This window comes from Eptatretus burgeri, chromosome 17, assembly GCF_056783735.1.
Source record: "Eptatretus burgeri isolate ZD-2024b chromosome 17, Ebu_testis_v1, whole genome shotgun sequence".
NCBI classification, from domain to species: domain Eukaryota; kingdom Metazoa; phylum Chordata; class Myxini; order Myxiniformes; family Myxinidae; genus Eptatretus; species Eptatretus burgeri.
In genome coordinates, this window is record NC_140977.1 from 36,742,380 (window position 1) to 36,768,618 (window position 26,239).

General features: G+C 44.4%; 2 protein-coding genes across 3 annotated transcripts in view; one reads left to right on the forward strand and one right to left on the reverse strand.

Moving 5' to 3' along the window:
• LOC147009763 (matrilin-1-like) overlaps positions 1 to 1,419 on the forward strand; it is a 56,197-nt gene extending 54,778 nt beyond the window's left edge. The window contains exon 12 of the mRNA XM_085861208.1: positions 1,023 to 1,419. The gene's annotated coding sequence lies outside the window, so the exon portion shown is untranslated. The remainder of the gene's footprint in view (positions 1 to 1,022) is intronic.
• A 4,367-nt stretch (positions 1,420 to 5,786) lies between these two features.
• Positions 5,787 to 26,239, reverse strand: part of LOC147009764 (actin-binding protein WASF3-like) — a 37,106-nt gene continuing 16,653 nt past the window's right edge. The window contains exons 6-9 of one of the 2 annotated variants that reach the window (XM_085860817.1): positions 22,823 to 22,974; positions 14,566 to 14,718; positions 12,510 to 12,838; positions 5,787 to 7,843 (exon numbers count right to left, since the gene is read on the reverse strand). In XM_085860817.1, the coding sequence (XP_085716943.1) occupies positions 7,698 to 7,843; positions 12,510 to 12,838; positions 14,566 to 14,718; positions 22,823 to 22,974 (780 nt within the window). In that variant the 3' untranslated portion in view covers positions 5,787 to 7,697. The remainder of the gene's footprint in view (positions 7,844 to 12,509; positions 12,839 to 14,565; positions 14,719 to 22,822; positions 22,975 to 26,239) is intronic. The other variant, XM_085860818.1, reaches the window with a different exon arrangement.

The window sequence follows — 26,239 nt, forward strand, 5'->3', positions numbered from 1 at the left end:
CTGAAAGGGACCTCTATAGGCCTCTGATATGCGAAGTTACAAAAATTTCCAATGATAACTGTGCTCTGCAGAATTTTTATGCGTGATTACAGACAAACAAAAAAATTAAAAAAATTTAAAAAAACATACAAGCTGACTCACATATCTTGCAAAAACTTCGTTTTGGCAAGATAATAACAGTTTTTGTGGAAGAACATCTTCATTTTGTCCCCAAATTACAGCTTTCTATCTCAAAGGATGGCAGAGATGATCGCCCAGACAAACAAGAATACAAATGAAGTGAAACCTGAGGACTCCCTTCTTTTGACACCCGGCGATGGCGTCATACATCACCAGGATATGGAATTGGGAAGGAGCGGTGTACAATACCGGAGAAAGACATCGTGAAATATATAAACCTGCATTCTCCTTCCACCCATAATGCACCAAGCTGAATTCTCAATGAAAACCCCACAAGATGAAATGTTAAAAATAAAAATATATACATATATATATAAAAAAAAAATTCACCTTATTGTTGCAGGTGAAACCATCATGGGACGTTGCACTCGTACACCCTGAATGCTAGGAGGGACTCTCTGTATATTGTTATTGGGAGGGTAACCATTCCTTTCATGCCATGAGGTGCAGAGGGCAGCTGAGGAGTACAGCCGTAGACGGGTCGCCACTCCAGCACGTTATACTCGAGCAGCTGATGACCTCAATGAGCTTATACTCATTTTACCGACCTCGGAAGGATGACAGGCTGAGTCAAACCACCTGGTGTCATTTCAACGCAAGTCAAGGGCTCAAACTCAGGACCCTAAGATGTTAACTCAGCCACCTTAAGCGTTAAGCCAACACCAGGCTTATTGGGAGGGTAGGTGGCCGCTATATCACAAATAGTTTTTCAATCTGCTCAACATCTCGAACCCACTCCCTTTCTATTACCATATGTTCATGAATGTCAAAGATGACAACTTACCATCATTCAAGATAATATTAGAAACCATAAATTTCCGTCGCATGTTTGTTCTCTACAGATAATGACGTCAGAGAACACAAGCTCCTATTATGACGACATCGCTACAACCCCAACATTCTTCTCCGCCTTCCTCTTGGAAACCCCCCCACACACTGTAACAAAACTGCTTCAAGCTGCTTGGCGCATATGCACGACAGAAATGAGAACAAAATGACGGGATTCTGACCATCAAAAGGGTTCCGAACAATCGCTTTTCAGTCTCCAGCTGGGAAAGGAATAAAAGTCCGAAAGGCTTCCAGTTGTACCATCTTGCCGCTTGAATGACCACAACGTACTCCAAAATGGTCTTTCAAGAGCAATGCTTACCAGTCATGACGATGGAACGGTCATCATGCACAATGCCTTCCTGTATTCTCCAAAAATGCAGTTTACAATAAAAGCTTCATGCAAAATCTCATGCGTGTTCTCATTGGATTGAACAACCAACGTCCATCCGCCCTCCGACCAATCCTCCCGGGCTCCTCCACAATGCTCTCACTCACTCACTCGAGAATTTCCATCACTCACGCGCGAGCACACTCTTAACAGCATTGAGTGCTGCTGGCACAAAGCCCCCAAGCTTTCTCAGCAAACAGGATTTCAAACTTTTTCTTATTAAAATTTGCACACACACACACACACACACACCCACCAACACTTTCTCCACACTCACATCTCCAGTTCTCATCCATTCCCTGCTCCTCAACTCACTTCGGCTTGCGTTACACGTCAATCACATCAAAAATTTCCCCTCTCTGCAGTTTTACATTCTTCAACAATAAAAAAAAAAAATTTAGATCCTCGTGGAGGATCTCGAAGTCTTACTCACGTTGTTGTTCTTCATCTTCTTCTTGTGGACTTTTTTGTTTCACAGCCTCCAGTTTTCATCGAAACTTCCTGAAACTTGGCAAATACATATGTAAAAATACCCTGCGCAGACAGTAACCATCTCCGATTTTGAAAATTCCTCCGAGAAAATAAGTTATGACGTCAAAATATCACCGCTAATGGAAATCGTCGAAAAAATTATCTCCGAAACTAGGCAAGCTTTTGAATTCTGTTTGCGGGAATCGAACAGGGCATTAGTAGAGATGAATTACCGCACATATGATAAATCACCATGACGTCATATCAATTTTTATGATGTCATTCCTATTTTTTGACATTTTTTGTTTCACAACCCATAGTTTTCATCGGATCTTCGTGAAACTTGCCATGTATATGCAGAAAGCCCACGCGCAGGCAGTAACCATCTCCGATTTTGGAAATTCTTCCTAGAAAAAAAGTTGACGTCATAATATCGCCGCTAATGGAAATGGCCTCTACCATTATCTCCGAAACTAGGCAAGCTGTTTGAATTTTGTTTGCGGGAATCAAGCCGGGCATTAGCACAGATAATTTATCGCAAACCTGATACATCACAATGACGTCAAATTCGTTTTTATGATGTCATCATTAAGAGGACGAGGATCTGAGCTCATTTGAGCTTGTTAAACCGTTCTTTATCCCAATTGGATATCAAATTGCCATTCTTTCTATCTTTCACTTTCAACCGACCTGAGCAACGAGCGAAATTTATTTGTACGAGCACATTACCTGTAGGGTGATTGTGTCACACTCCTATAGGGACACACACACACACACACACACACACACACACACACACACACACACACACACACACACACACACACACACGTGGCCAATTACATTTTTGCTGTGAATGAACTTACATGTGCAATTGTGACGTGAAAAATCAAAAACAATAGCACCACTACTTATTCCTTTTCCCTTGATATTCGTCATATAATGAGGCACATGTATTGATGGTCTTCGTCATGTTCAGCTCGACGTCGCTCATGACTCGTGTTTCCATGACTTGTCGCTGCCCTGACCCAGGGGTGGAGGCGGGAGAGCAAATCCCACGGAAAAGGCTTTTTTTTTTAACTAAACGGACGTTTTAAAATATTCAAAAATTTGGTTCCCAGTAAATTGATTATTCGTTTTCCAATGGTACCACGTTTACAGATAGATAGATAGAAGCCCTGCTGAAGAGAATTCCGCAGTTATTTGGGCGGTGTATAAAGCTACAGACCACTGCCTCAATCGCTGAGGCCTAACTTCACAAAGCCCGTGACACCTATTGGCTCAAAATCCATTTAAATGTCGCTTTGCATTGAAAGGAAACCGTACAGGAAGGACAAGGCGATTGCGAATATGACAGCTCCGAAGATAAGTAAGCACCAACATGGCGGCCAAAGTATCAAAATTATGGGCAGAGTCAGGCAAACTGTCCAAACAATGGGTGCAACTCGCACGCTCGCACGCACGCACGCACACCTCGGCTAGTGGAAGATTGAGGAAACAGAGGGTATATTTAAGGCAATATCCTGAAAGTGGGGCCACGGATGGGCACAAGCAAGGGAATGAATGAACAGCAAAAGAGGAGAGAGGAGACTAAAAGAAACATGGTAACTTGGAAATAAGAGAGTTGGGTTCAGATGGGTTAAAACAAAAATAAGATCACAGGTATGGATGGGGATGACATGAGACGGCGGGGCATCGACGACTTGCACCTGTGGAGTGAAGAGTGGGGTTGAAGTCTCTGGGAGGCGGTTCCCCCAAAGGGAGAAGAAAGAGAAAAAAAGGGTAGAGGTTGCAGTAAGCCTGGATTTGGGGATTTTGGCCACAAGGGGGTTACAGGAATAATGTGTGCATCCTGGAGGAGATGTGGAGGGTCAGAGAGCTGATAGAGCAGAAGGAGCTATACTGGAGAAGATGTGATGAAATACAAAAAACACAGAGGCCACCAGCCTGTCTGCAATGTGACAGCAACAGGCCTTGTGCTTCAGTCTCAACAGTCCGTGCTCATGTGCACTTCTGCCTTATTTACATTTGTGAAATGTTCCTGTATCGGAACATCTCAAGCGTCATCTTCGTCCGCAAAGACACTCCGCCATAAACTGGGTCAAACGTTGATATGAGTTCCCTTACAAGGAAGGACAACACAAGGAGGCCTTTCGGCCCAAAAAGCCTGTGCTGTGAATGCCAACCTATGGTTGCTTGTCTGTGCAAAGTCCTGAATTAAGTGTTGAGCATAAAGCGAAGAATCAGCACGGACCATTTCTAAAGTCTGGTATGACTCGGTCTGGGTAAAAACTGCAGCCCTCCCAGACTGGGAGCGGATACTATAACTATTACATCACATTGCGGTGAGGCCTTTACAGTCTCATCCCAGGAATTGGAAAAGTTAATTAAAAGAGTAATGCCATCACATTCTCAGCCCTCGGTTATCATGGTCACCGCCCACTGTAACAGCAAGGAAGACAAAATTGCTGACATCGTGAAACCCACCCCCTTACAGGCTTGGTGCTCTTTCGGGATTGAAGAGTTGCTTGACCGTGCCTTTGGGAAGAAGAGAATACAAAGGCTCAACTAGCATTAAGAAAGAATACACAAAACCATGTTCAATCACACTTTAGCGCAGCTGCTATCCCCGTCCCGTATTAGGAAAAGTGGCGCGAATACTGAACTCCTGACGCCCTCCTTGGGAACAGGCCTACAATTGCTAATGGCACGCTCGTACGGTTAAGAAACCACATTGTCCGCAGGTCAGCTATGATCATGGCTCAACATGCTTCCAGTCAATTACACCCATTGGAATGAAATCCTCCGTCGTGCAAATGAAACATTACTCACCTCACTACCTCCGACCCCTCTCAATCTCTTAAAATTCAGGTTTATACCACCATCACTAGAGTGTTATAATGACTCCAGGAAACCATAAATAGTTTTGAGGCTCGTGGGCATGATATATTGTGTCCTCTCCAAATAACTCGGCCAGAGGTTCTTACTTAGCTCATGGAAGCTTACTGGTTAACATGCCGGCTGCCTTTCATCCTGGTACTCTTCAGGCTCAAATAGTTAGCTCACTGGTGATGAGACGAATGATCCGAGGCCTCCAGCTGGATACCCAGGCCACTCACTGAACTCTAACTATAACTACAAGGGCACTCGGTATAGCGCATACTTCTGTCACGTAATACCTGATCCACGAGAACATATCTGATCCAATACATTTTTTGAAATATCGTGCTATATATCATTTTTAGCCAGATCTCTGAATGGTGAAGCATCACTTTAGAAATGAATTAATTCTCGTATCGAGATCTGGATTCGGATCTTCACCAAAATCGAATCTATTCGTTGTGGTCACACACCCAATGTGTCCACCAAGTTTTGTCTGAATCTGTCCACAACTTTTTGAAATATCCTGCACACAGACACAAAGAGACAGAGAGGGGTGAAAACAACCTCCTTCACCTTCGGTGGCAGAGCTAATAAAACACTGATGTCCACTCTCCTGGCAAAGGCAAAAAGGAAAACTGATTTAACGAAAAGGAGATAGGGAGGGGGTGTGAAGTATTTTTTTTTTTTATAAAGACATCATGATCGTGGAGGATCGAGAACAGAAAGGACCAAGACATAACAGAACAAAAAGAACAGTGGAAATAGGTGGAAGTGGATGTGGGGGAGGGGACACACTAACAGGTGGGTAGAGGGACAACATAAAAGATGGGGAAGAATGAGAACATGGGGAGGGGGAGAAGGACACAGCGGGGTGAACATTATGGACACGAGTTCAAATGATCAAATGTCTCCAGGATGTAGATAGAATCGTCTGCTATGATAATCCAGGATATAGATAGAAATATAGATACACACAAAAGAAAAACATCGGGGCCAAGTTTAATACATTTAGAACCTGTAAATAACAGTCGAGCGAGATGAAAGCAATTTTATTGAAGCAAAAGTCTCAGTGCACACTCGCATAACAGTTTGTGGTTACAGCAACCACATTCAGTAATGCCGATTGCAGAATTAATGTCACCCTTTCTTTCCGATGAAGTAAAATCAAGGGTATTTTCCTTTTCTTCCAGTGAAGCTTCACCGCAGCAGGTTGGAATACTCTTTGGTTTTCCAAATAATTTGTCCCTCAATTCAATTGCAGAGAAATAGCAAGTAAAGGGTTGGGACTCGATAAAAGAAAAAAAAAGTTTAAGTGCCAAGGCATTTGCGGTTCATCCAATGACTCTCAAGTTACCGGTGACAACAACAACGACGACAACAACGACAACAGCAAGTGCAGAGAACGTTTCCTAACTTCACCACCGTCTTATAGCTGCCCAAAAAGTCAGGCATTCCAACCCACCGGAACACATCCCTCAACACCATTTATCATCAGGGCAAATCCCATACATTAATAACCGATACAAAAATCATCGTTAGACATCATGCAGCAATGTCAGTTATGATTGTCATAAACGTGGAAAGACAGTCAACTTCCCTGAATGACTCCCGTCCTCTCCCCATGAACATACGCGCTCAACCTCTTCAAAGCAAACTCTACTCTTAACATGTTTCTCACTCTCACCCTGCTCATCTCATTTCCTTTTCCTCCTCCGGAACCTTTTTCTTTTTTTCAAGTTCCCCCAATCTCGTATCCTTCCAACTTCACCCACAGCTCTATAGTTACAGTTTGACGAATCCTTTTCACAATCTACCATTTATTGGATATTCCCCGACGGTGCTCATTCCTTGCAGGTTTATGCATCTCGTTCTACCTTAGCCAGAGCTAGGTTATTTAAATAGTTATAACAACTGCCTAATCAATCCTACTTGCACTGCAAATGGATTTAACATGTAGCTGCCAACCTTTGATAACGGAAATCAGGTTACGAAAGCGATCAAAGTTAACAAATTGAGAGAAATCTCAGGAACCTCAATGAAAATACGAAATAAGTCGGTAAAGATTATTTTGCGGCTGTGCCACAAACATTGGTGTAGAGCAGTGGTTCCTTACAGTCTTGGGTGTGTGGATCCACTTCCGACCCTGCGGAGATTCTGCGGATCAATGGGTACGACTATCGTCGTGATATATCACATCACAGTTACTTACGACTATCATCGTGATATGCCATCAGTGACGTGCGACTATCATAGTTTGGAACAGAATAGTGACATACTGCTCCGATAATGATATGACAGTGACATACGACTATCACAGCAACAAAATTACGACTCAAGTCGGATGAACTGGTTTCTTCTGATGTGCGGCAAGTCGCAGGGTGTGATGTCATTTTCAGGGAGGCCAATTAAATTTTTTTTCCCCTCAACTCTCACCAACTGCCTGGTGGACCCCACTAAGGGTCTGTGAGCCACAGGTACAAGGTATCGTGTTCGTAAGAAATTGATTAGTTTCTTTCATAATCGGATAGCTGATGTTTACAACTTTGTTCACTACTTTGATTTGATGGATGTGGAGGCCATAATTCACATGTATTTGTCACTAAATATGAATAAAAATTGCAAGATTTCTAACAATACTGCGCATTTTAATTTTTTTTTTTTTTTTTTTTTAAATCGGTTTTAAACCTTTTGTTGCAGACAAATAAAAGTAGAGCTTTTTGTTTTTAATAATAATAATCTCAAATAGATTGAAGATTGTTGCTTTGTTGTTAGTAGGAAGTACCAAAATTAATTGGTAAGCAGATGGATATCGACCGTTCACTGAATACTTCGATTTGGCTGGAGAAAGGATAGCCAACTCCTTCGTTTCCTTCAGAGCATTTCCCTGAGCAACTAGAGTGGCCCCTTAATTACCACCTGGTTGGACTCTCGGGTCGCCGTTAAACTAGTCCGACCATTCTTCTGCATCCGAGCTGCTCTCTGAGTCGCTAAATTCTACTGCGATTCGGCGTGCCAAGATGGCTGCCACGTCGTTCGCGGGCTCTGCTTGGCCTCCCCGGTTAGCCTCCTCAACTTTCTTCAGTTGGAAGCCTGTGGAGCATAAAATAAACAAAACCATAGCATGCTAGTGCTGATGGAAGAAAAATATACAAATGAAAATGGAAATGAAATACAATAAAACAAGAAGGCTGAAATTGATTATATATTCACATTCAAATAAAAATGCTTTTTAAAGGATATCACTTCCCCTCCTTTCCCCGTCCCTTAGTTAACTAGACATGTGAAATCACCAGTAAACAAAGGGGGGAGGAGTGGAGATGAGAGGAAAGGCCCCCTGCAAAGTTACAATGGAATTTGCACAAATAGACATGGATCCATTTCTTTATGTAACCAATGAAGTTTAAACAACATACTCATTAAATATTTGTACTTGATATTCTGCCTATCAAGGTGCTTGTTTTTTCATCAACCTATGCTATTTAATCATCAGTGCATTGATTACTCATATTCTGCTATCAGTATGCTCAGTTTAAAGCAAACCCTTAGGGAATTAATTTTTTCATTAAAAACACAATGAACTAAAGAGTTCACAGAACACATTACCCCACACTGTCTTGAAAAACAAGGACATGGGTGGGGTTTACGAAGGGCAAATTTAATTGGTCATGTTGACGTAAAATGCCGTAATATTTTTGTCAAAGTACTGCTAAACGGAAGGGTTTTGAAAGTGCCAAAAAGGCGAAGTGTATTCGACAGTGTTCAAGTATATAATTCAATTGACATGCTGTTAGGGTTAGGGTTAGGGTTCCATGAGGGTTAGGACTACGCTGAAGAGACCCGATCCATGAGCCCCCGTTTTGGACGTAGTTCAACGGGGACTAATAAAATAAAGATGGTAAAGGTTGTAGAAAAAAAAAATCCCGAAGTTTACTACTGTTGATGCACCACTTTAACACCACCCAATCTAACATATCACACAAGTTATTAATGCCTGTTGTTTGTGTCCTTTCTGAGGTTCTTAAAAAACAGTAAGTTTCCTGTTTGGAATGAATTTCAGTTTTGTTTGATTGCCAGACAGGCAGACAGAATATAAAAAAAATAAACCAATGTCACCTGCAGGGTGACCCGTATCTTGCCAAAAGGTGACCACGTGTGACTTATTTAAGGTCACACTGAGATGAACAGAGCTGCCATCCAACAGGAGCGACTCCTTGAGGAATATCTGCCTACGAGAGATTCCGATGAGAATCGTTCTACAGAGTAACCATGAAAAATGTGTTTGCCTCAAAACGTCACCAAATGACATCATAATGTCTCAAGCTTGACATATCTGGAAAGCACTCATCGAGGTGTTCAATTTGAGGTACTACACGATATGGTTCCTAAAACTTGAAAATTTGACCTTGGGGTCAAATATGTTTGACCTCAGGCGCTAACCATGAAGGTCAAGGTCAATCGCCACCAAAAATTAATCAGCTGAGCGCCAGACCATGAACTATATTCCCATGAAGTTTGAAGACGATCCGATCAAAATTACTCAAAAAATAAGGGTTTCGCCGACTCCCCTGATTTGCGACAAAGTGACCTTGACCTTCAAAATTTTGTGCACTGAAAGGGACGTCGAAAGTCCTCTGATATGCGAAGTTACAAAAATTTCCAATGATAACTGTGCTCTGCAGAATTTTTTATACGTGATTACAGACAAACAAACAACAAAAAAAAACAAACATACAAGCTGACTAACATATCTTGCAAAAACTTCGTTTTGGCAAGATAAAAACTAGGGGAATACCCCTGGTAGAATGATGATACTGAGAAGGAAGTCAACATGGGACGGAATCAGCAAAATGCACCAATGAACCATGTTATGGCCGCAATTTTTTTTAATGTCGTGAAAAGACGGTACATCACGGGTAATGAAGGTTGTGGTCGTTTCATCGGAATTGTGTGTGTAGATTCAGAGAAGAAAGCAAATACTTTTTATTGGGGTGGGGGGGGTCACTCCCCCCACCCCTCCCCTGACTCCGATTTCCTTAATGCCATTTGGACCATCGGGCCTATGGTCTATCTACACCCCGATTATTACCCTGCTCACACAAAGTGAAAAGCAAGGTGAAGCAATTGGTTCATGTCCGTCCGTCCGTTTCTGTCTGTCTGTAAACATCATTTTATGATCGAGGAACAACTTATTTAAATTGAATGTCATATTTTGAACATGAATCAGAAGACAAATCTGCAGTTTGACCATACTTTGGCTCTGAATTCATCCCAATCACCCATGTGCAGGCAGGGAGGGTGGGATGTTATATTTTACTCTGAATGCTTCCCTGGCAGTCAAACAAAATTGAAAATCATTCCAAACAGGAAACTTATTGTTTTTAATGATGTCATAAAGGACACAAACAACAGGGACGAATAACTAATGTAATGTGTTAGATAAGGTGGTGCAATAGATACTGCGTCAACGACAGTAAAATCTGAATCGATTTATTTATACAACTTTTATAATGCAGTAGAATCTGGATAATAAGCGTATGCACCAATTTTTAGATTTAGTGGAGCACATATGCACTTGTATTCAAAAATCCATGACATGTGCTTATAATGGAAAATGTTCTTCAGATTGGTTGCATAGATGTCAGTATTTACATCATTGCAATTTTAATTGTCCGTACCTCGGAAACAAATTCTAAATCCACTTTTTTTTCAGTCCTTGAGCACGTATCTGTTTAAACGGCATAACAAGTTCGTTTTCCATGTCAGGGTAAAAGCTCCGTCTTCCGCTCCCCATCTTCCTCGAACCTTTCGCACTCTGATGCTAATGGTGAAGAACGAGGCAATAATTGTTCAAAGTCCCCATGTTAAGTCTGAATTTCTGATACATCTGTGACTGTTTCTTACAAGAGTTGTAAAACGCGATAATCTTAATCTTCTTTTCATGGGTTTATGATCAATGCTTCACTGCCATGTCCATTTTGATTGTGATGAAAAACGTTGTTTTACAACTCTATCAAAAAGGGTCGTAAAACGTCGTAATACGTCGCAATGCACCCTTTTACGACCCTCGTCAAAAAACATCCTTGATGAATAATGTTGTTTTGAACGTACAACTCTTGTAAGTACCAGTACCAGATGTGTGAGGAATTCAGACTTAACGTTTATGTACCAATAAAACACGAAATACTGTCATGTTTGAGTTGATAATATTTTCAGTTTTCAAAGCATTATATGAGCTTATTTAATAGAGAAATCAAAAAGGGAGGCCCATGCGCACTTATTTTTCATATGCGCATATATTCAAGCATACACTTATTATCCAGATTCCACTGTATTATAAATTGAATTATATACTTGAACACTGTAGAACACAAATCACCTTCTTGTCACTTTCAAAACCCTTCAATTTAGCAGTACTTGGACATGCTACGCAAGGTGGTATGCAAGGGTGATGTATAACACTGCTTCACTTGAGCTAAACTTCCGGGATTTTTTATAATGATCTTTAAAATCATTATTTTACTTAAATTGAAGTAGATACTTGAAATCTGGGTGGGGTAACGCATTCTATGAAGTCGCTAGTCTTACTCCAGCAATTGACTCATCTTCTATATACTACAGCAACTCAATTTTCACATACTAGTGCGTGCCCGCACGTGTGTGGCCGTACGTGTAAAAGAAACAACAAATAAAAAAACTTTTCAAACTGCGTGCCATAAACAACAACCACACAGGCCGTTCCTTCACTCTCACGTGCCCATGCGTGCATGGCCGTACGTGCATAAAAAATAACTTTCAAACAACCACACAGGCCGTTCCTTCGCTCTCATAAATGACGACTGGATTGGGGCATTGTGTTTATCGATAAATGTGCATAAGAAATCGAGAAATTATTTGAATACAGCAAGTCATCACTATCCAGAAGTCCGTACGTTGTAACCCGTAATGGGGAACGCAGCTGAGGATCTCTTCCCCAACAGCCACGCCTACGCAGCAACGTGTCCTGTCATTGGTTTGGTAAATAAATGGCCATAACTTGGGAACCACTTGTCCGATTAATATCAAACCTTGAAAAGGCACATACTCAGGTCCCCAGCAATATACCTGGCAAGTTTCAATTAGATCGGACTAGTGGTTGTTGAGAAACAGCGGTCACAGACACACCCAGAGACACACAGAGATTGCTGGAATTATAGATAGATGACAATCAAATTTAACATCCCCCTTCTGTTAACATCTCAAAGCAGGGAATTTGGCCAGGGTCTTTCCTCTTTTTGAAAGACAAAGAGATATCTTTAACACCAACATCAATTAAGATGGGACAACCAGCTTTATGTTCCCATGTGAAGAATAGCATGCCCCGAGTCACAGCCCAGTTTCTGGCACTGCATCAGAATGGAAGTTTGTAGTTAGGTTTTATCTCATCGGTGATGAAAACCAAACAAGACAACTTATTGGCAAGCATGCCACAAAGCGAGACATCCTGCAGTTCCTAATCAACGAATTGTTCATTGACAAAGTCGTATAAAGTTACCATCATTCAGTTCAGGTCAGGTATGGGAGCATGCGCCAGAGCAGCGCGTCGCTGCATTGTACGAATCGCCTGGCAAATTACCCTCATTGCATTCACTACAATTGTGGAATACTCGTCGAGGAATAATAATTAAAGAAATAATCCCCAAACGCAAGTGCACAGTTTGAATACAATGCAACATTTGTCAGGTGATTGGACTGAAAAAGAAACCGGCGAACCACTGACCTTGACGAATTGCCATCAAAAGATCACTTCGTCCATCAGCCAAAGGGGGTGCAGCTGGTTGGGGAGAAACCGGGCCAGGGGCTTCAGGAGCAGGAACCGGGGGAAAAGAATCAAGAGATGGGGGAGGAGGAGGTGGGGGGATAGGAAAAGCAGATGCAGAGGAAGACTGAGAGAGTGGTGGTGGTGGAGGAGGAGGTGGAATAGGAAACCCTAAATTCCCCGGGAGAGGGGGAGGGGGAGGGGGAGGTGGAGAACCCGAGGGAGGAAAAGGTATTCCAGTAATGGGAGGAGGGGGAGGGTAGGGAGGAGGAAAGTTTTCTTCGTAGTCTCTGGAGGAAAAAAAGGTGAAGGGAAAGGAGGATGAAGGTGGGGGGGGGGGAGGGAGTGAAGATACATGGCAGGTTTAATGATTTGAGTTCTTTGTGATGTTTGTTATTAATATTGAAATTATCATGAACAACAGTTCCAAATGATAGTCAATCTATGCCTCCTACAATGTTACAGTTGGTTTAACACACCATTGCTCAATCTCCAAAAACACCTGAACAAACTTGCAAAAAAACCCCACAAACTGACTGAAATGATACAACTCTATGAAACACAACAAACACAAGTAATATTTCTAGTCTCAGACATAAATTAACAGTCCAAATAATAAACAACAGTTAAGGATGAAACAATCATAATTAAAAATAAAATCAAGTGCATACATATGATATAGATGCTCAATGATGTGATGAATTTATTGAGAACTAGAAGGGCACTCGGTAGAGCGCATACCTCTGCCACGTAATGTCTGATCCATGAGAATATATCAGGCCTAGCCTGGTGTTGGCTCAGTGTACACAGACACAGACAATCCTGTACACAGACAAATAAAAAAACAAGCAGGCAGAAAGGGGTAAAAACATAACCTCCTTCACCTTCGGTGGTGGAGGTAACTAGCGTGGTTCGGCTCACTGCACACACGTCTCCACACGTCGTTGCAGAGATTGATGTCACAGATTTGCTGTGTTGGCATGATTTACACCAATCATAATACAAACAAGCCGGGAGGCGGCATGGGTGGTCGCTATATAATTGCATACTAGTCATACAATTTTTGATGAATCAGGCTGAAAATAATTGACAAAGAGGTTGATTATAGTGCGCATAAAAGCATGGAAGCCGATTTTTGATTTTCGATTTTTTTTTTCGGTTTTTTTCAAAAAATTCAAAGTCCCATTGCTAGACAGCGGTGGTGTCCATAGCAACGGTGCTCAAAAGCATACGAGACCCTGGTATGAACCTACCAGTCAAGTTTCATCAAAATAGGTCGACTCTTCTGGCCTCCAGAGCTGTCCATTACATACAAACAGACAGACATAGACAGAAAACCTGAGAATAACGGTAGTCTAGCGACCACCCAACATTTCTTTTCTACAAATTTATTTGTAATATTGGTGATGTTATATTGATTCGAAATTTAATTTGTGATACAAGATGGTCCAAGTGGTCGAAGTGGTCAAGGGCCTAAGCTGTCTAACCTGTCTGAAGGGTGTAAAGGGGTCAAAATAGTATTAAGGTCAAAGGGGTCTTAAGGGTCTTAGGGTTCTTTTGGGTCCTCAGGGGTCTTGGCTTCTTTGGTGATCTTTGGGATTTTCAGTCTTGGGTTATTTGGGGGTCTTCTGCTTCTTCAGAGTCCTCAGGGTCTTAGAGGGTCTTCAAAGTTCTAAGGGGTCTCAGCAGTCTAAAGGGTCGAAAGGTACATTCCAATAGTATGTAAATAATAGACATATAGTCACACGGGCAGACAGACGGATGGACGGATGGAGGGATGCACGCCGAGATCGCTCTGTAGACAGGGTCAGGATGTTACAACAAAGTGAAGTTAAAAATAAGAATAACACAACAAGAACAGAATGATCGACAATTATATAGTCAAGTTAAGAAAACGAACAAATAAATTAGTGGCGGTGTGTTTATGTTCAACTTGGTTTGGAAGTGAAGTATAGTGACAGTATTAGATCTCTAATCCAGAGCGAGGGTGGGAGGGGTGGTGGGGGGAAGCACTTACATGAAGGCTGGTGGTGGAGGTAGATCATACTGATCTTCTGGTACAGGAGGAGGAGGTATGGGTGGAGGGGGTGGCTCGTGCCCAGGAGGGCACGGTAAAGGAGAGGAGAGTGGGGAAGGTATGGTCATGGGTGAAGAAATTAAACCTTGAGTCCTGCAGTGAGAAAAAAAAAAATCCATGATGGTTATAGTTGATTTGATACTAAAATTTGTGGGACGCAAATGGAGAATCAGGAAAAAGAAAAAGAGCGGGAGAAACCAAGAGAAAGAAAGAGGAGGGAGAAACAAGAGAAAGAAAGAGGAGGGAGAAACAAGAGAAAGAAAGAGGAGGGAGAAACAAGAGAAAGAAAGAGGAGGGAGAAACAAGAGAAAGAAAGAGGAGGGAGAAACAAGAGAAAGAAAGAGGAGGGAGAAACAAGAGAAAGAAAGAGGAGGGAGAAACAAGAGAAAGAAAGAGGAGGGAGAAACAAGAGAAAGAAAGAGGAGGGAGAAACAAGAGAAAGAAAGAGGAGGGAGAAACAAGAGAAAGAAAGAGGAGGGAGAAACAAGACAAAGAAAGAGGAGGGAGAAACAAGACAAAGAAAGAGGAGGGAGAAACAAGAGAAAGAAAGAGGAGGGAGAAACAAGAGAAAGAAAGAGGAGGGAGAAACCAAGAGAAAGAGAGAGGGGGAGAAACCAAGAGAAAGAGAGAGGGGGAGAAACCAAGAGAAAGGGAGAGGGGGAGAAACCAAGAGAAAGGGAGAGGGGAGAAACCAAGAGAAAGGGAGAGGGGGAGAAACCAAGAGAAAGGGAGAGGGGGAGAAACCAAGAGAAAGGGAGAGGGGGAGAAACCAAGAGAAAGGGAGAGGGGAGAAACCAAGAGAAAGGGAGAGGGGGAGAAACCAAGAGAAAGGGAGAGGGGGAGAAACCAAGAGAAAGGGAGAGGGGGAGAAACCAAGAGAAAGGGAGAGGGGAGAAACAAAGAGAAAGGGAGAGGGGGAGAAACCAAGAGAAAGGGAGAGGGGGAGAAACCAAGAGAAAGGGAGAGGGGGAGAAACCAAGAGAAAGGGAGAGGGGGAGAAACCAAGAGAAAGGGAGAGGGGGAGAAACCAAGAGAAAGGGAGAGGGGAGAAACCAAGAGAAAGGGAGAGGGGGAGAAACCAAGAGAAAGGGAGAGGGGGAGAAACCAAGAGAAAGGGAGAGGGGGAGAAACCAAGAGAAAGGGAGAGGGGGAGAAACCAAGAGAAAGGGAGAGGGGGAGAAACCAAGAGAAAGGGAGAGGGGGAGAAACCAAGAGAAAGGGAGAGGGGGAGAAACCAAGAGAAAGGGAGAGGGGGAGAAACCAAGAGAAAGGGAGAGGGGGAGAAACCAAGAGAAAGGGAGAGGGGGAGAAACCAAGAGAAAGGGAGAGGGGGAGAAACCAAGAGAAAGGGAGAGGGGAGAAACCAAGAGAAAGGGAGAGGGGGAGAAACCAAGAGAAAGGGAGAGGGGGAGAAACCAAGAGAAAGGGAGAGGGGGAGAAACCAAGAGAAAGAGAGAGGGGGAGAAACCAAGAGAAAGAGAGAGGAGGAGAAACCAAGAGAAAGAGAGAGGGGGAGAAACCAAGAGAAAGAGAGAGGAGGAGAAACCAAGAGAAAGAGAGAGGGGGAGAAACCAAGAGAAAGAGAGAGGGGAGAAACCAAAGAGAAAGAGAGAGGGGGAGAAACCAAAGAGAAAGAGAGAGGGGGAGAAACCAAGAGAAAGAGAGAGGGGGAGAAACCAAGAGAAAGAGTGAGGGGAGATACCAAGACAAAGAGAGAGGGGGAGAAACCAAGAGAAAGAGAGAGGGGGAGAAACCAAGAGAAAGAGAGAGGGGGAGAAACCAAGAGAAAGAGAGAGGGGGAGAAACCAAAGAGAAAGAGAGAGGGGGAGAAACCAAAGAGAAAGAGAGAGGGGGAGAAACCAAGAGAAAGAGAGAGGGGGAGAAACCAAGAGAAAGAGAGAGGGGAGGAACAAGAGAAAGAGAGGGGTGGGATAAACCAAGAGAAAGAGAGAGGGGGAGAAACCAAGAGAAAGAGAGAGGGGGAGAAACCAAAGAGAAAGAGAGAGGGGGAGAAACCAAAGAGAAAGAGAGAGGGGGAGAAACCAAGAGAAAGAGAGGGGGAGAAACCAAGAGAAAGAGAGAGGGGAGGAACAAGAGAAAGAGGGGGTGGGATAAACCAAGAGAAAGAGAGAGAGGGAGAAACCAAGAGAAAGAGAGAGGGGGAGAAACCAAGAGAAAGAGAGAGGGGGAGAAACCAAGAGAAAGAGAGGAGGAGAAACCAAGAGAAAGAGAGGAGGAGAAACCAAGAGAAAGAGAGGAGGAGAAACCAAGAGAAAGAGAGGAGGAGAAACCAAGAGAAAGAGAGGAGGAGAAACCAGAGAAAGGGAGAGGGGGAGAAACCAGAGAAAGGGAGAGGGGGAGAAACCAGAGAAAGGAAGAGGGGGAGAAACCAGAGAAAGGGAGAGGGGGAGAAACCAGAGAAAGGGAGAGGGGGAGAAACGAGAGAAAGGGAGAGGGGGAGAAACCGAGAGAAAGAGAGGGGAGAAACGAGAGAAAGAGGAGGGAGAAACGAGAGAAAGAGGGGGAGAAACGAGAGAAAGAGGGGGAGAAACGAGAGAAAGAGGGGGAGAAACGAGAGAAACGAGAGAAAGAGGGAGGAGAAACGAGAGAAAGAGGGGGAGAAACGAGAGAAACGAGAGAAAGAGGGAGGAGAAACGAGAGAAAGAGGGGGAGAAACGAGAGAAAGAGGGGGAGAAACGAGAGAAAGAGGGGGGAGAAACGAGAGAAAGAGGGGGGAGAAACGAGAGAAAGAGGGGGAGAAACGAGAGAAAGAGGGGGAGAAACGAGAGAAAGAGGGGGAGAAACGAGAGAAAGAGGGGAGAAACGAGAGAAAGAGGGGGAGAAACGAGAGAAAGAGGGGGGAGAAACGAGAGAAAGAGGGGGGAGAAACGAGAGAAAGAGGGGGAGAAACGAGAGAAAGAGGGGGAGAAACGAGAGAAAGAGGGGCGAGAAACGAGAGAAAGAGGGGCGAGAAACGAGAGAAAGAGGGGCGAGAAACGAGAGAAAGAGGGGCGAGAAACGAGAGAAAGAGGGGCGAGAAACGAGAGAAAGAGGGGCGAGAAACGAGAGAAAGAGGGGCGAGAAACGAGAGAAAGAGGGGCGAGAAACGAGAGAAAGAGGGGCGAGAAACGAGAGAAAGAGGGGCGAGAAACGAGAGAAAGAGGGGCGAGAAACGAGAGAAAGAGGGGCGAGAAACGAGAGAAAGAGGCGAGAAACGAGAGAAAGAGAGGCGAGAAACGAGAGAAAGAGGGGCGAGAAACGAGAGAAAGAGGGGCGAGAAACGAGAGAAAGAGGGGCGAGAAACGAGAGAAAGAGGGGCGAGAAACGAGAGAAAGAGGGGCGAGAAACGAGAGAAAGAGGGGCGAGAAACGAGAGAAAGAGGGGCGAGAAACGAGAGAAAGAGGGGCGAGAAACGAGAGAAAGAGAGGCGAGAAACGAGAGAAAGAGGGGCGAGAAACGACAGAAAGAGGGGCGAGAAACAACAGAAAGAGGGGCGAGAAACGACAGAAAGAGGGGCGAGAAACGACAGAAAGAGGGGCGAGAAACGACAGAAAGAGGGGCGAGAAACGAGAGAAAGAGGGGCGAGAAACGAGAGAAAGAGGGGCGAGAAACGAGAGAAAGAGGGGCGAGAAACGAGAGAAAGAGGGGCGAGAAACGAGAGAAAGAGGGGCGAGAAACGAGAGAAAGAGAGGCGAGAAACGAGAGAAAGAGGGGCGAGAAACGAGAGAAAGAGGGGCGAGAAACGAGAGAAAGAGGGGCGAGAAACGAGAGAAAGAGGGGCGAGAAACGAGAGAAAGAGGGGCGAGAAACGAGAGAAAGAGGGGCGAGAAACGAGAGAAAGAGAGGCGAGAAACGAGAGAAAGAGGGGCGAGAAACGACAGAAAGAGGGGCGAGAAACGACAGAAAGAGGGGCGAGAAACGACAGAAAGAGGGGCGAGAAACGAGAGAAAGAGGGGCGAGAAACGAGAGAAAGAGGGGCGAGAAACGAGAGAAAGAGGGGCGAGAAACGAGAGAAAGAGGGGCGAGAAACGAGAGAAAGAGGGGCGAGAAACGAGAGAAAGAGGGGCGAGAAACGAGAGAAAGAGGGGCGAGAAACGAGAGAAAGAGGGGCGAGAAACGAGAGAAAGAGGGGCGAGAAACGAGAGAAAGAGGGGCGAGAAACGAGAGAAAGAGGGGCGAGAAACGAGAGAAAGAGGGGCGAGAAACGAGAGAAAGAGGGGCGAGAAACGAGAGAAAGAGGGGCGAGAAACGAGAGAAAGAGGGGCGAGAAACGACAGAAAGAGGGGCGAGAAACGACAGAAAGAGGGGCGAGAAACGAGAGAAAGAGGGGCGAGAAACGAGAGAAAGAGGGGCGAGAAACGAGAGAAAGAGGGGCAAGAAACGAGAGAAAGAGGGGCAAGAAACGAGAGAAAGAGGGGCGAGAAACGAGAGAAAGAGGGGCGAGAAACGAGAGAAAGAGGGGGGAGAAACGAGAGAAAGAGGGGCGAGAAACGAGAGAAAGAGGAGGGAGAAACGAGAGAAAGAGGGGGCGAGAAACGAGAGAAAGAGGGGCGAGAAACGAGAGAAAGAGGGGCGAGAAACGAGAGAAAGAGGGGCGAGAAACGAGAGAAAGAGGGGCGAGAAACGAGAGAAAGAGGGGCGAGAAACGAGAGAAAGAGGGGCGAGAAACGAGAGAAAGAGGGGCGAGAAACGAGAGAAAGAGAGGCGAGAAACGAGAGAAAGAGAGGCGAGAAACGAGAGAAAGAGGGGCGAGAAACGAGAGAAAGAGGGGCGAGAAACGAGAGAAAGAGGGGCGAGAAACGAGAGAAAGAGGGGGGAGAAACGAGAGAAAGAGGGGCGAGAAACGAGAGAAAGAGGGGCGAGAAACGAGAGAAAGAGGGGCGAGAAACGAGAGAAAGAGGGGCGAGAAACGAGAGAAAGAGGGGCGAGAAACGAGAGAAAGAGGGGCGAGAAAACGAGAGAAAGAGAGGCGAGAAACGAGAGAAAGAGAGGCGAGAAACGAGAGAAAGAGGGGCGAGAAACGAGAGAAAGAGGGGCGAGAAACGAGAGAAAGAGGGGCGAGAAACGAGAGAAAGAGGGGCGAGAAACGAGAGAAAGAGGGGCGAGAAACGAGAGAAAGAGGGGCGAGAAACGAGAGAAAGAGGGGCGAGAAACGAGAGAAAGAGAGGCGAGAAACGAGAGAAAGAGGGGCGAGAAACGACAGAAAGAGGGGCGAGAAACAACAGAAAGAGGGGCGAGAAACGACAGAAAGAGGGGCGAGAAACGACAGAAAGAGGGGCGAGAAACGAGAGAAAGAGGGGCGAGAAACGAGAGAAAGAGGGGCGAGAAACGAGAGAAAGAGGGGCGAGAAACGAGAGAAAGAGGGGCGAGAAACGAGAGAAAGAGGGGCGAGAAACGAGAGAAAGAGGGGCGAGAAACGAGAGAAAGAGAGGCGAGAAACGAGAGAAAGAGGGGCGAGAAACGAGAGAAAGAGGGGCGAGAAACGAGAGAAAGAGGGGCGAGAAACGAGAGAAAGAGGGGCGAGAAACGAGAGAAAGAGGGGCGAGAAACGAGAGAAAGAGAGGCGAGAAACGAGAGAAAGAGAGGCGAGAAACGAGAGAAAGAGGGGCGAGAAACGACAGAAAGAGGGGCGAGAAACGACAGAAAGAGGGGCGAGAAACGAGAGAAAGAGGGGCGAGAAACGAGAGAAAGAGGGGCGAGAAACGAGAGAAAGAGGGGCGAGAAACGAGAGAAAGAGGGGCGAGAAACGAGAGAAAGAGGGGCGAGAAACGAGAGAAAGAGGGGCGAGAAACGAGAGAAAGAGGGGCGAGAAACGAGAGAAAGAGGGGCGAGAAACGAGAGAAAGAGGGGCGAGAAACGAGAGAAAGAGGGGCGAGAAACGAGAGAAAGAGGGGCGAGAAACGAGAGAAAGAGGGGCGAGAAACGAGAGAAAGAGGGGCGAGAAACGAGAGAAAGAGGGGCGAGAAACGAGAGAAAGAGGGGCGAGAAACGAGAGAAAGAGGGGCGAGAAACGAGAGAAAGAGGGGCGAGAAACGAGAGAAAGAGGGGCGAGAAACGAGAGAAAGAGGGGCGAGAAACGAGAGAAAGAGGGGCAAGAAACGAGAGAAAGAGGGGCGAGAAACGAGAGAAAGAGGGGCGAGAAACGAGAGAAAGAGGGGCGAGAAACGAGAGAAAGAGGGGCGAGAAACGAGAGAAAGAGGGGCGAGAAACGAGAGAAAGAGGGGCGAGAAACGAGAGAAAGAGGGGCGAGAAACGAGAGAAAGAGGGGCGAGAAACGAGAGAAAGAGGGGCGAGGAACGAGAGAAAGAGGGGCGAGGAACGAGAGAAAGAGGGGCGAGAAACGAGAGAAAGAGGGGCGAGAAACGAGAGAAAGAGGGGCGAGAAACGAGAGAAAGAGGGGCGAGAAACGAGAGAAAGAGGGGCGAGAAACGAGAGAAAGAGGGGCGAGAAACGAGAGAAAGAGGGGCGAGAAACGAGAGAAAGAGGGGCGAGAAACGAGAGAAAGAGGGGGGAGAAACGAGAGAAAGAGGGGGGAGAAACGAGAGAAAGAGGGGGGAGAAACGAGAGAAAGAGGGGGAGAAACGAGAGAAAGAGGGGGAGAAACGAGAGAAAGAGGGGGAGAAACGAGAGAAAGAGGGGGAGAAACGAGAGAAAGAGGGGGAGAAACGAGAGAAAGAGGGGGAGAAACGAGAGAAAGAGGGGGGAGAAACGAGAGAAAGAGGGGGGAGAAACGAGAGAAAGAGGGGGAGAAACGAGAGAAAGAGGGGGAGAAACGAGAGAAAGAGGGGGGAGAAACGAGAGAAAGAGGGGGGAGAAACGAGGGAAAGAGGGGGCGAAACAAGAGAAAGAGGGAGGAAAGGAGAAAGAGGAGGGAAAAGAGATGGGGGAAAACAAGAGCAAAGAAATAAACAAGACTGGAGAAATAAAGGAAAGCAGAAAAATAAATAGAAAGAGGTAGAAATATTTTTTTCAAACTTCACAGGTGTCAAAGTCAATGAAAGCCATTGGTAAGCGGGGAAAGGAAACAAATGGGGTGCTCAGGAAGGAGGAGATTCATAGAAGGGATTGAGGATGGAGATCATAGTGTCGATCGAGAAGGGAGCATCAGTCGAGGGTAAAAGCCACCACGGAGGAGCACTGGAGAAGGAAATGGATCACAGGTGAAAGTTAGTAGTGGGGCAAATGCAGTCATAAAAGCAAACGCCATACTGGGCAAGTTAAGCTCAGGTGGATCAAATACGAGCTTGGGTCTAAAAAAAAAAAAAAAAAAAACAAGAAAAAATTAATCTTTCTTTTCCCTTGAAGGACAAAATATTATGGTAGGTTGGGAAAGTTAACAAATAAAAAAAAATCTATCAATTCCATTATTCATTTCACCTGAAGTTCAAACCCTATTATTATTTAAAATATTTATCCTATTTTAATGCATCACCATTGATGGGAAAATGATGATATTTACTCAATGGAAAATTCATTAATTTCATAGTCGGAAAATCGTGCTTTCATCAACGTGTTCACTCCAAGACAGGATAACCTGAGCAAATCGCTTTGTTTATAAACTTTCAACCTTTAACCTAAATCGTCATACCCCTCCACATATACTTACTTATAAGGTTCATGTTGCCATCAGTACACATAGACTGTTGTCAGAGATGGGTTGGGTTTTTTTTCTCTCGTTTACGTATCGTTTGAAATCGATCCATAACACAATCGCACCACTATGACCTTCATTAAAGATCAGCATCCGTCGACTGAACGCACACACAAGCGTGCAGTCGCCATTTTATAACAAACTGTACCGCATACGCCCGAGAGAAGGAGGGTAGCTATCAGGGGCGACAACTCGACAATAATTTTACTTTCTAAAAATTTGTGTGGGCCAGAAAGCTTATAAACCATCAGATAGTGTGCTCAAATGAGGAGATTAAAATCTTCATAGACTTCAAATTTGAGGTTTATCATAATTTCTTGAGCACCTCATCTCACCTCAATTCAATAAGCCCTCTTCACTACAACCGGAAACCTCGTTCCATTTGATTTTTGACCATTTAATGTGCACAACCTCCTTAGCCTGTATGCAAGTAAATTTATCCTGAAAGTTGCTCTCGACTCAACTTTCCCCAAGGACGTATCTTTAATTGGGATCAAGACGTCACTTGAATTAACCCCATCCTCCTCTGCACCCCACCTGGATTACCAATTATTTTGAACATCGTTTCCCTTTTCTTGACCCTCTTCACGGCTTACGAACTCCACCCCCTTCTTCTTCATCTCCCACTCGTCCTTCCTGTTCCTCGGTCTCCGCACATGCCCGACCACACGTCCCAACCTGGATGCTTGGCTCCTCTTCTGCTTCACACCAAGGGTGGGATAGCGAAGAGACAAGGGAGAAAGAGAGTGCTAGGAAAGAGCAAAATAAATAAATAAAAAGTCACCAACAGCCACTATCAGCACCCACAATGCAATGCATCCTTCGATAATGCATTGCAAGCACAATTAAATTGCAAGCTTGTAGAGCGTGCGGTGCAAACGAGCCACAGCAAATCGAGCAAATTATAAAAGGGAAAGATTACTGCAAGCATTCCATTAAAAAGCATACCAAATGAAAGATTATTCATCCATTCTATGTACATCTTTCATGGAATTTTGCTTATAAAGTAGGGATCTTTATGGAATTTTTACCACAGCAATGATTTTGTCACAGCAAGTTTCAGAAATATAATTTTGCCATTACTTGCATTCACAATTACGAATGTATACACTACAGCAGTCACAAAAAGCAACTTTGCATGTAAAAGATGAATGTTGCTTCATGTGCCCTTTCTCGCATTTTCTAAGTTGCAAAACAAAGTTCACAAGTGTGTGTGTGTAATATATATATATATATATTCCATGAAAGATTGTTGAATTTATTCAAACAGCACACGTTACTTGACTGAGCAGGGACGGATCCAGATGATGATAGTGTGGGGTGGGGGGCACGTTGATGTTCTTTTTCAGTGTGTACTCTCGCTGCCCACCCACAGAGCATTAAAAACATTATATTTGTCCAGATAAATATTTACTCATGCACAGTACTTGGTGCTATCATTGCATCGTGTTAGCGTAGGTGATTAAACGAAACTTAGAACTTGTTCTTTGTCCATCGAATTCGCGCAAGTGTCAACTCGTGCTTGCCAATCACCAAATCACCACGAGGGAACAAAATTGAAGTGGGGGAATCGAAACCGCAGCCAAGGTTTCCAAAATGGTGATAAATAAAATTTCTCGGTTGAGTAACCACCGAAAGCACTTAAAGAAAAATAGGACCGCGCGTCCTAAAGTTCACCTGGATCAGGAGCTAGTCACTCAAACCCCCGTTAGACCATGATTTTTTTAATGCCGTGAACAAACATCAGTACATCAAGAGTGATGAAGGTTGTGGTCAAGTTTCATTGAAATTGTGTGTGTCGTTTTGGAGAAGAGAGCAAACACCTATTTTGGGGGCTCAAACCCCCCATCTTAACCCCCTCAATGAGCGTTACTTTTGATGTGATCAATACACCTTTGTTGTGCATCTGATATGAAGCTTGTGGCAAAATCTCATCAAAATTGTATGTTTGCTTCAAGCGATAATGACTGAAGTGTTTACCGACTCACTGATCGACTCACCTTCAGACACTGCTCAATTGCATAAGCTCACCAGACTGAAATCCAGGTGAGCTAATAATGAATAACTCCAGCCAACTTTGGTAGGGCTAGCATGACAGCTTAGATATTAAGCATGGGTTCTAATCTCAGCCCAGCTATAAACTGCTATCCTGATGTTTCACATACAGGGTGATACATTAATATGTGTGCCATCCATCTGATGGACCTTAAAGCTGGAACATCTGGTCTGCTGCCATACGTTGGTGGACGTTAAAGATCCCATGGTATCCTTCGCAAAGAGTAGGCGAGCTATCACCGGCATCCTGAACAAATGATAAATTCCTGCCTCAGTGGAGCATCCTACGTTGGAGTGACATGTCTGGGATTGTGACCCTGAAATCAGAAACTGCTTTCGCAGAAACCAACCCTTTCTGTACGGAGCATGGTGCACGAGTACGAGTAACTTGGAATACATTCCTGCACTCCTCTTGGTCCCACATAGTGCTCAGTGAGCGAAGTTTATTCGATCGGGACACGAGTGGTGTCTGCATTAGATGGAGTTAGAATTTGGGTTCAATAGTCACAAAACCAGCACAACCACCATTGATTCGGTAGAAAATCAAACCTTGATCCAATGCACAAATCGAGGGTTTTCAAGGCTGAAAGGTTTGCGACTCACATATTACTGTGAGGGTGAATGCGTTCACTTGCGAGGAATACATAAGTAAGGAGGATTCATGACCTTTTGGCGTTCAGCTCGTGGAAACTTAAAAAGGCAGGAGACAGCTGAAGTCAGGACAGCGATGCGCTCTCGGATTCCGAGGTGGGGATAAATCATGAATCTCCAACTGGAAAATGTTACCAAATTTCCCATAAAATGTTTCTTTTTTTAATTCCTTTCATGAGAGCAATAAAGATTAGGTTGTCAGCCCACGATTACACTTGCGTGTGTTTGCAGATTTCTGTATTTTTTTCCGTTTTACTACACAAGATTAGGTTTGGCTTAAGTTGTCCAAATTTGGCGAAAATTAATTCCTGGGATTAAGAAAAATGAAAAACGACATCTAATACTCTGTGGTTTCATTTGAATATGACTGTTCAATCATGGTTCCTTAATGAAGTTGTCGTGACAAGTATTTTGTGCTGGACAATAGTGTGCAATGAGAGACAGAGAGACAGAGAGACAGAGAGACAGAGAGACAGGAAAGGAAATGGTGACGTAAACATCGTGTAATTCAGCAGCTTTTTAATAAACTTGGGAAATCATTGTTTATTTTGAAATCAATGAATCGATGCCAATTCAAGAGACGGGGCCACGGGGAGATGGTTATTCCGAAATCTTGGAATGCACCTGGATCCGACCCTGTTGAGCGAGGCTACTTATTGGACACAGCACCGGTCATGCAATGAAATTACAGTAAAACCATGTTTTTGTTGCCGTTTTAAAAGGCAAACCTGTAGAACCTGCAACATGCAATCCCTCACCATTGTCAAACAAAAGGGGTCATGTGAGGCAAGCACGACTACAATTTAAACATCACCAACTCCAAAATTACCAAGTCGTAGGTCGCACAGAGGTGACATTTGGTAAGGTTTGTCATGATACGTGGGGAAAACTACCTATCAAGTACACAAACATGATGGTGTGTTCAATCAATCCCTCCTCTCTGACACCCCCCCCATCCCCTCCCACAACCATCATTGGTGTGCCCCATAAAACTCCCGAAAAATCTGATTTGCCTTTCCTTCTCGCACTTACCACATAACCCTTTCTTTTCCCTATTCTCCTTCCTTCTCCACATTTCAAACTCAACCCACAATATCAATAATATATAGATGACCCCAATTTAGGCTTTACAAGGGAGGCCACTGGATATGTAAAACAGGTTACTGCATCATACCAATACAGGTGATCAACATTCAAAAGTATTAGATAGAGATAGGACCCCACAAGAGGATCAGGCAACATGGGTTTTACTGCATT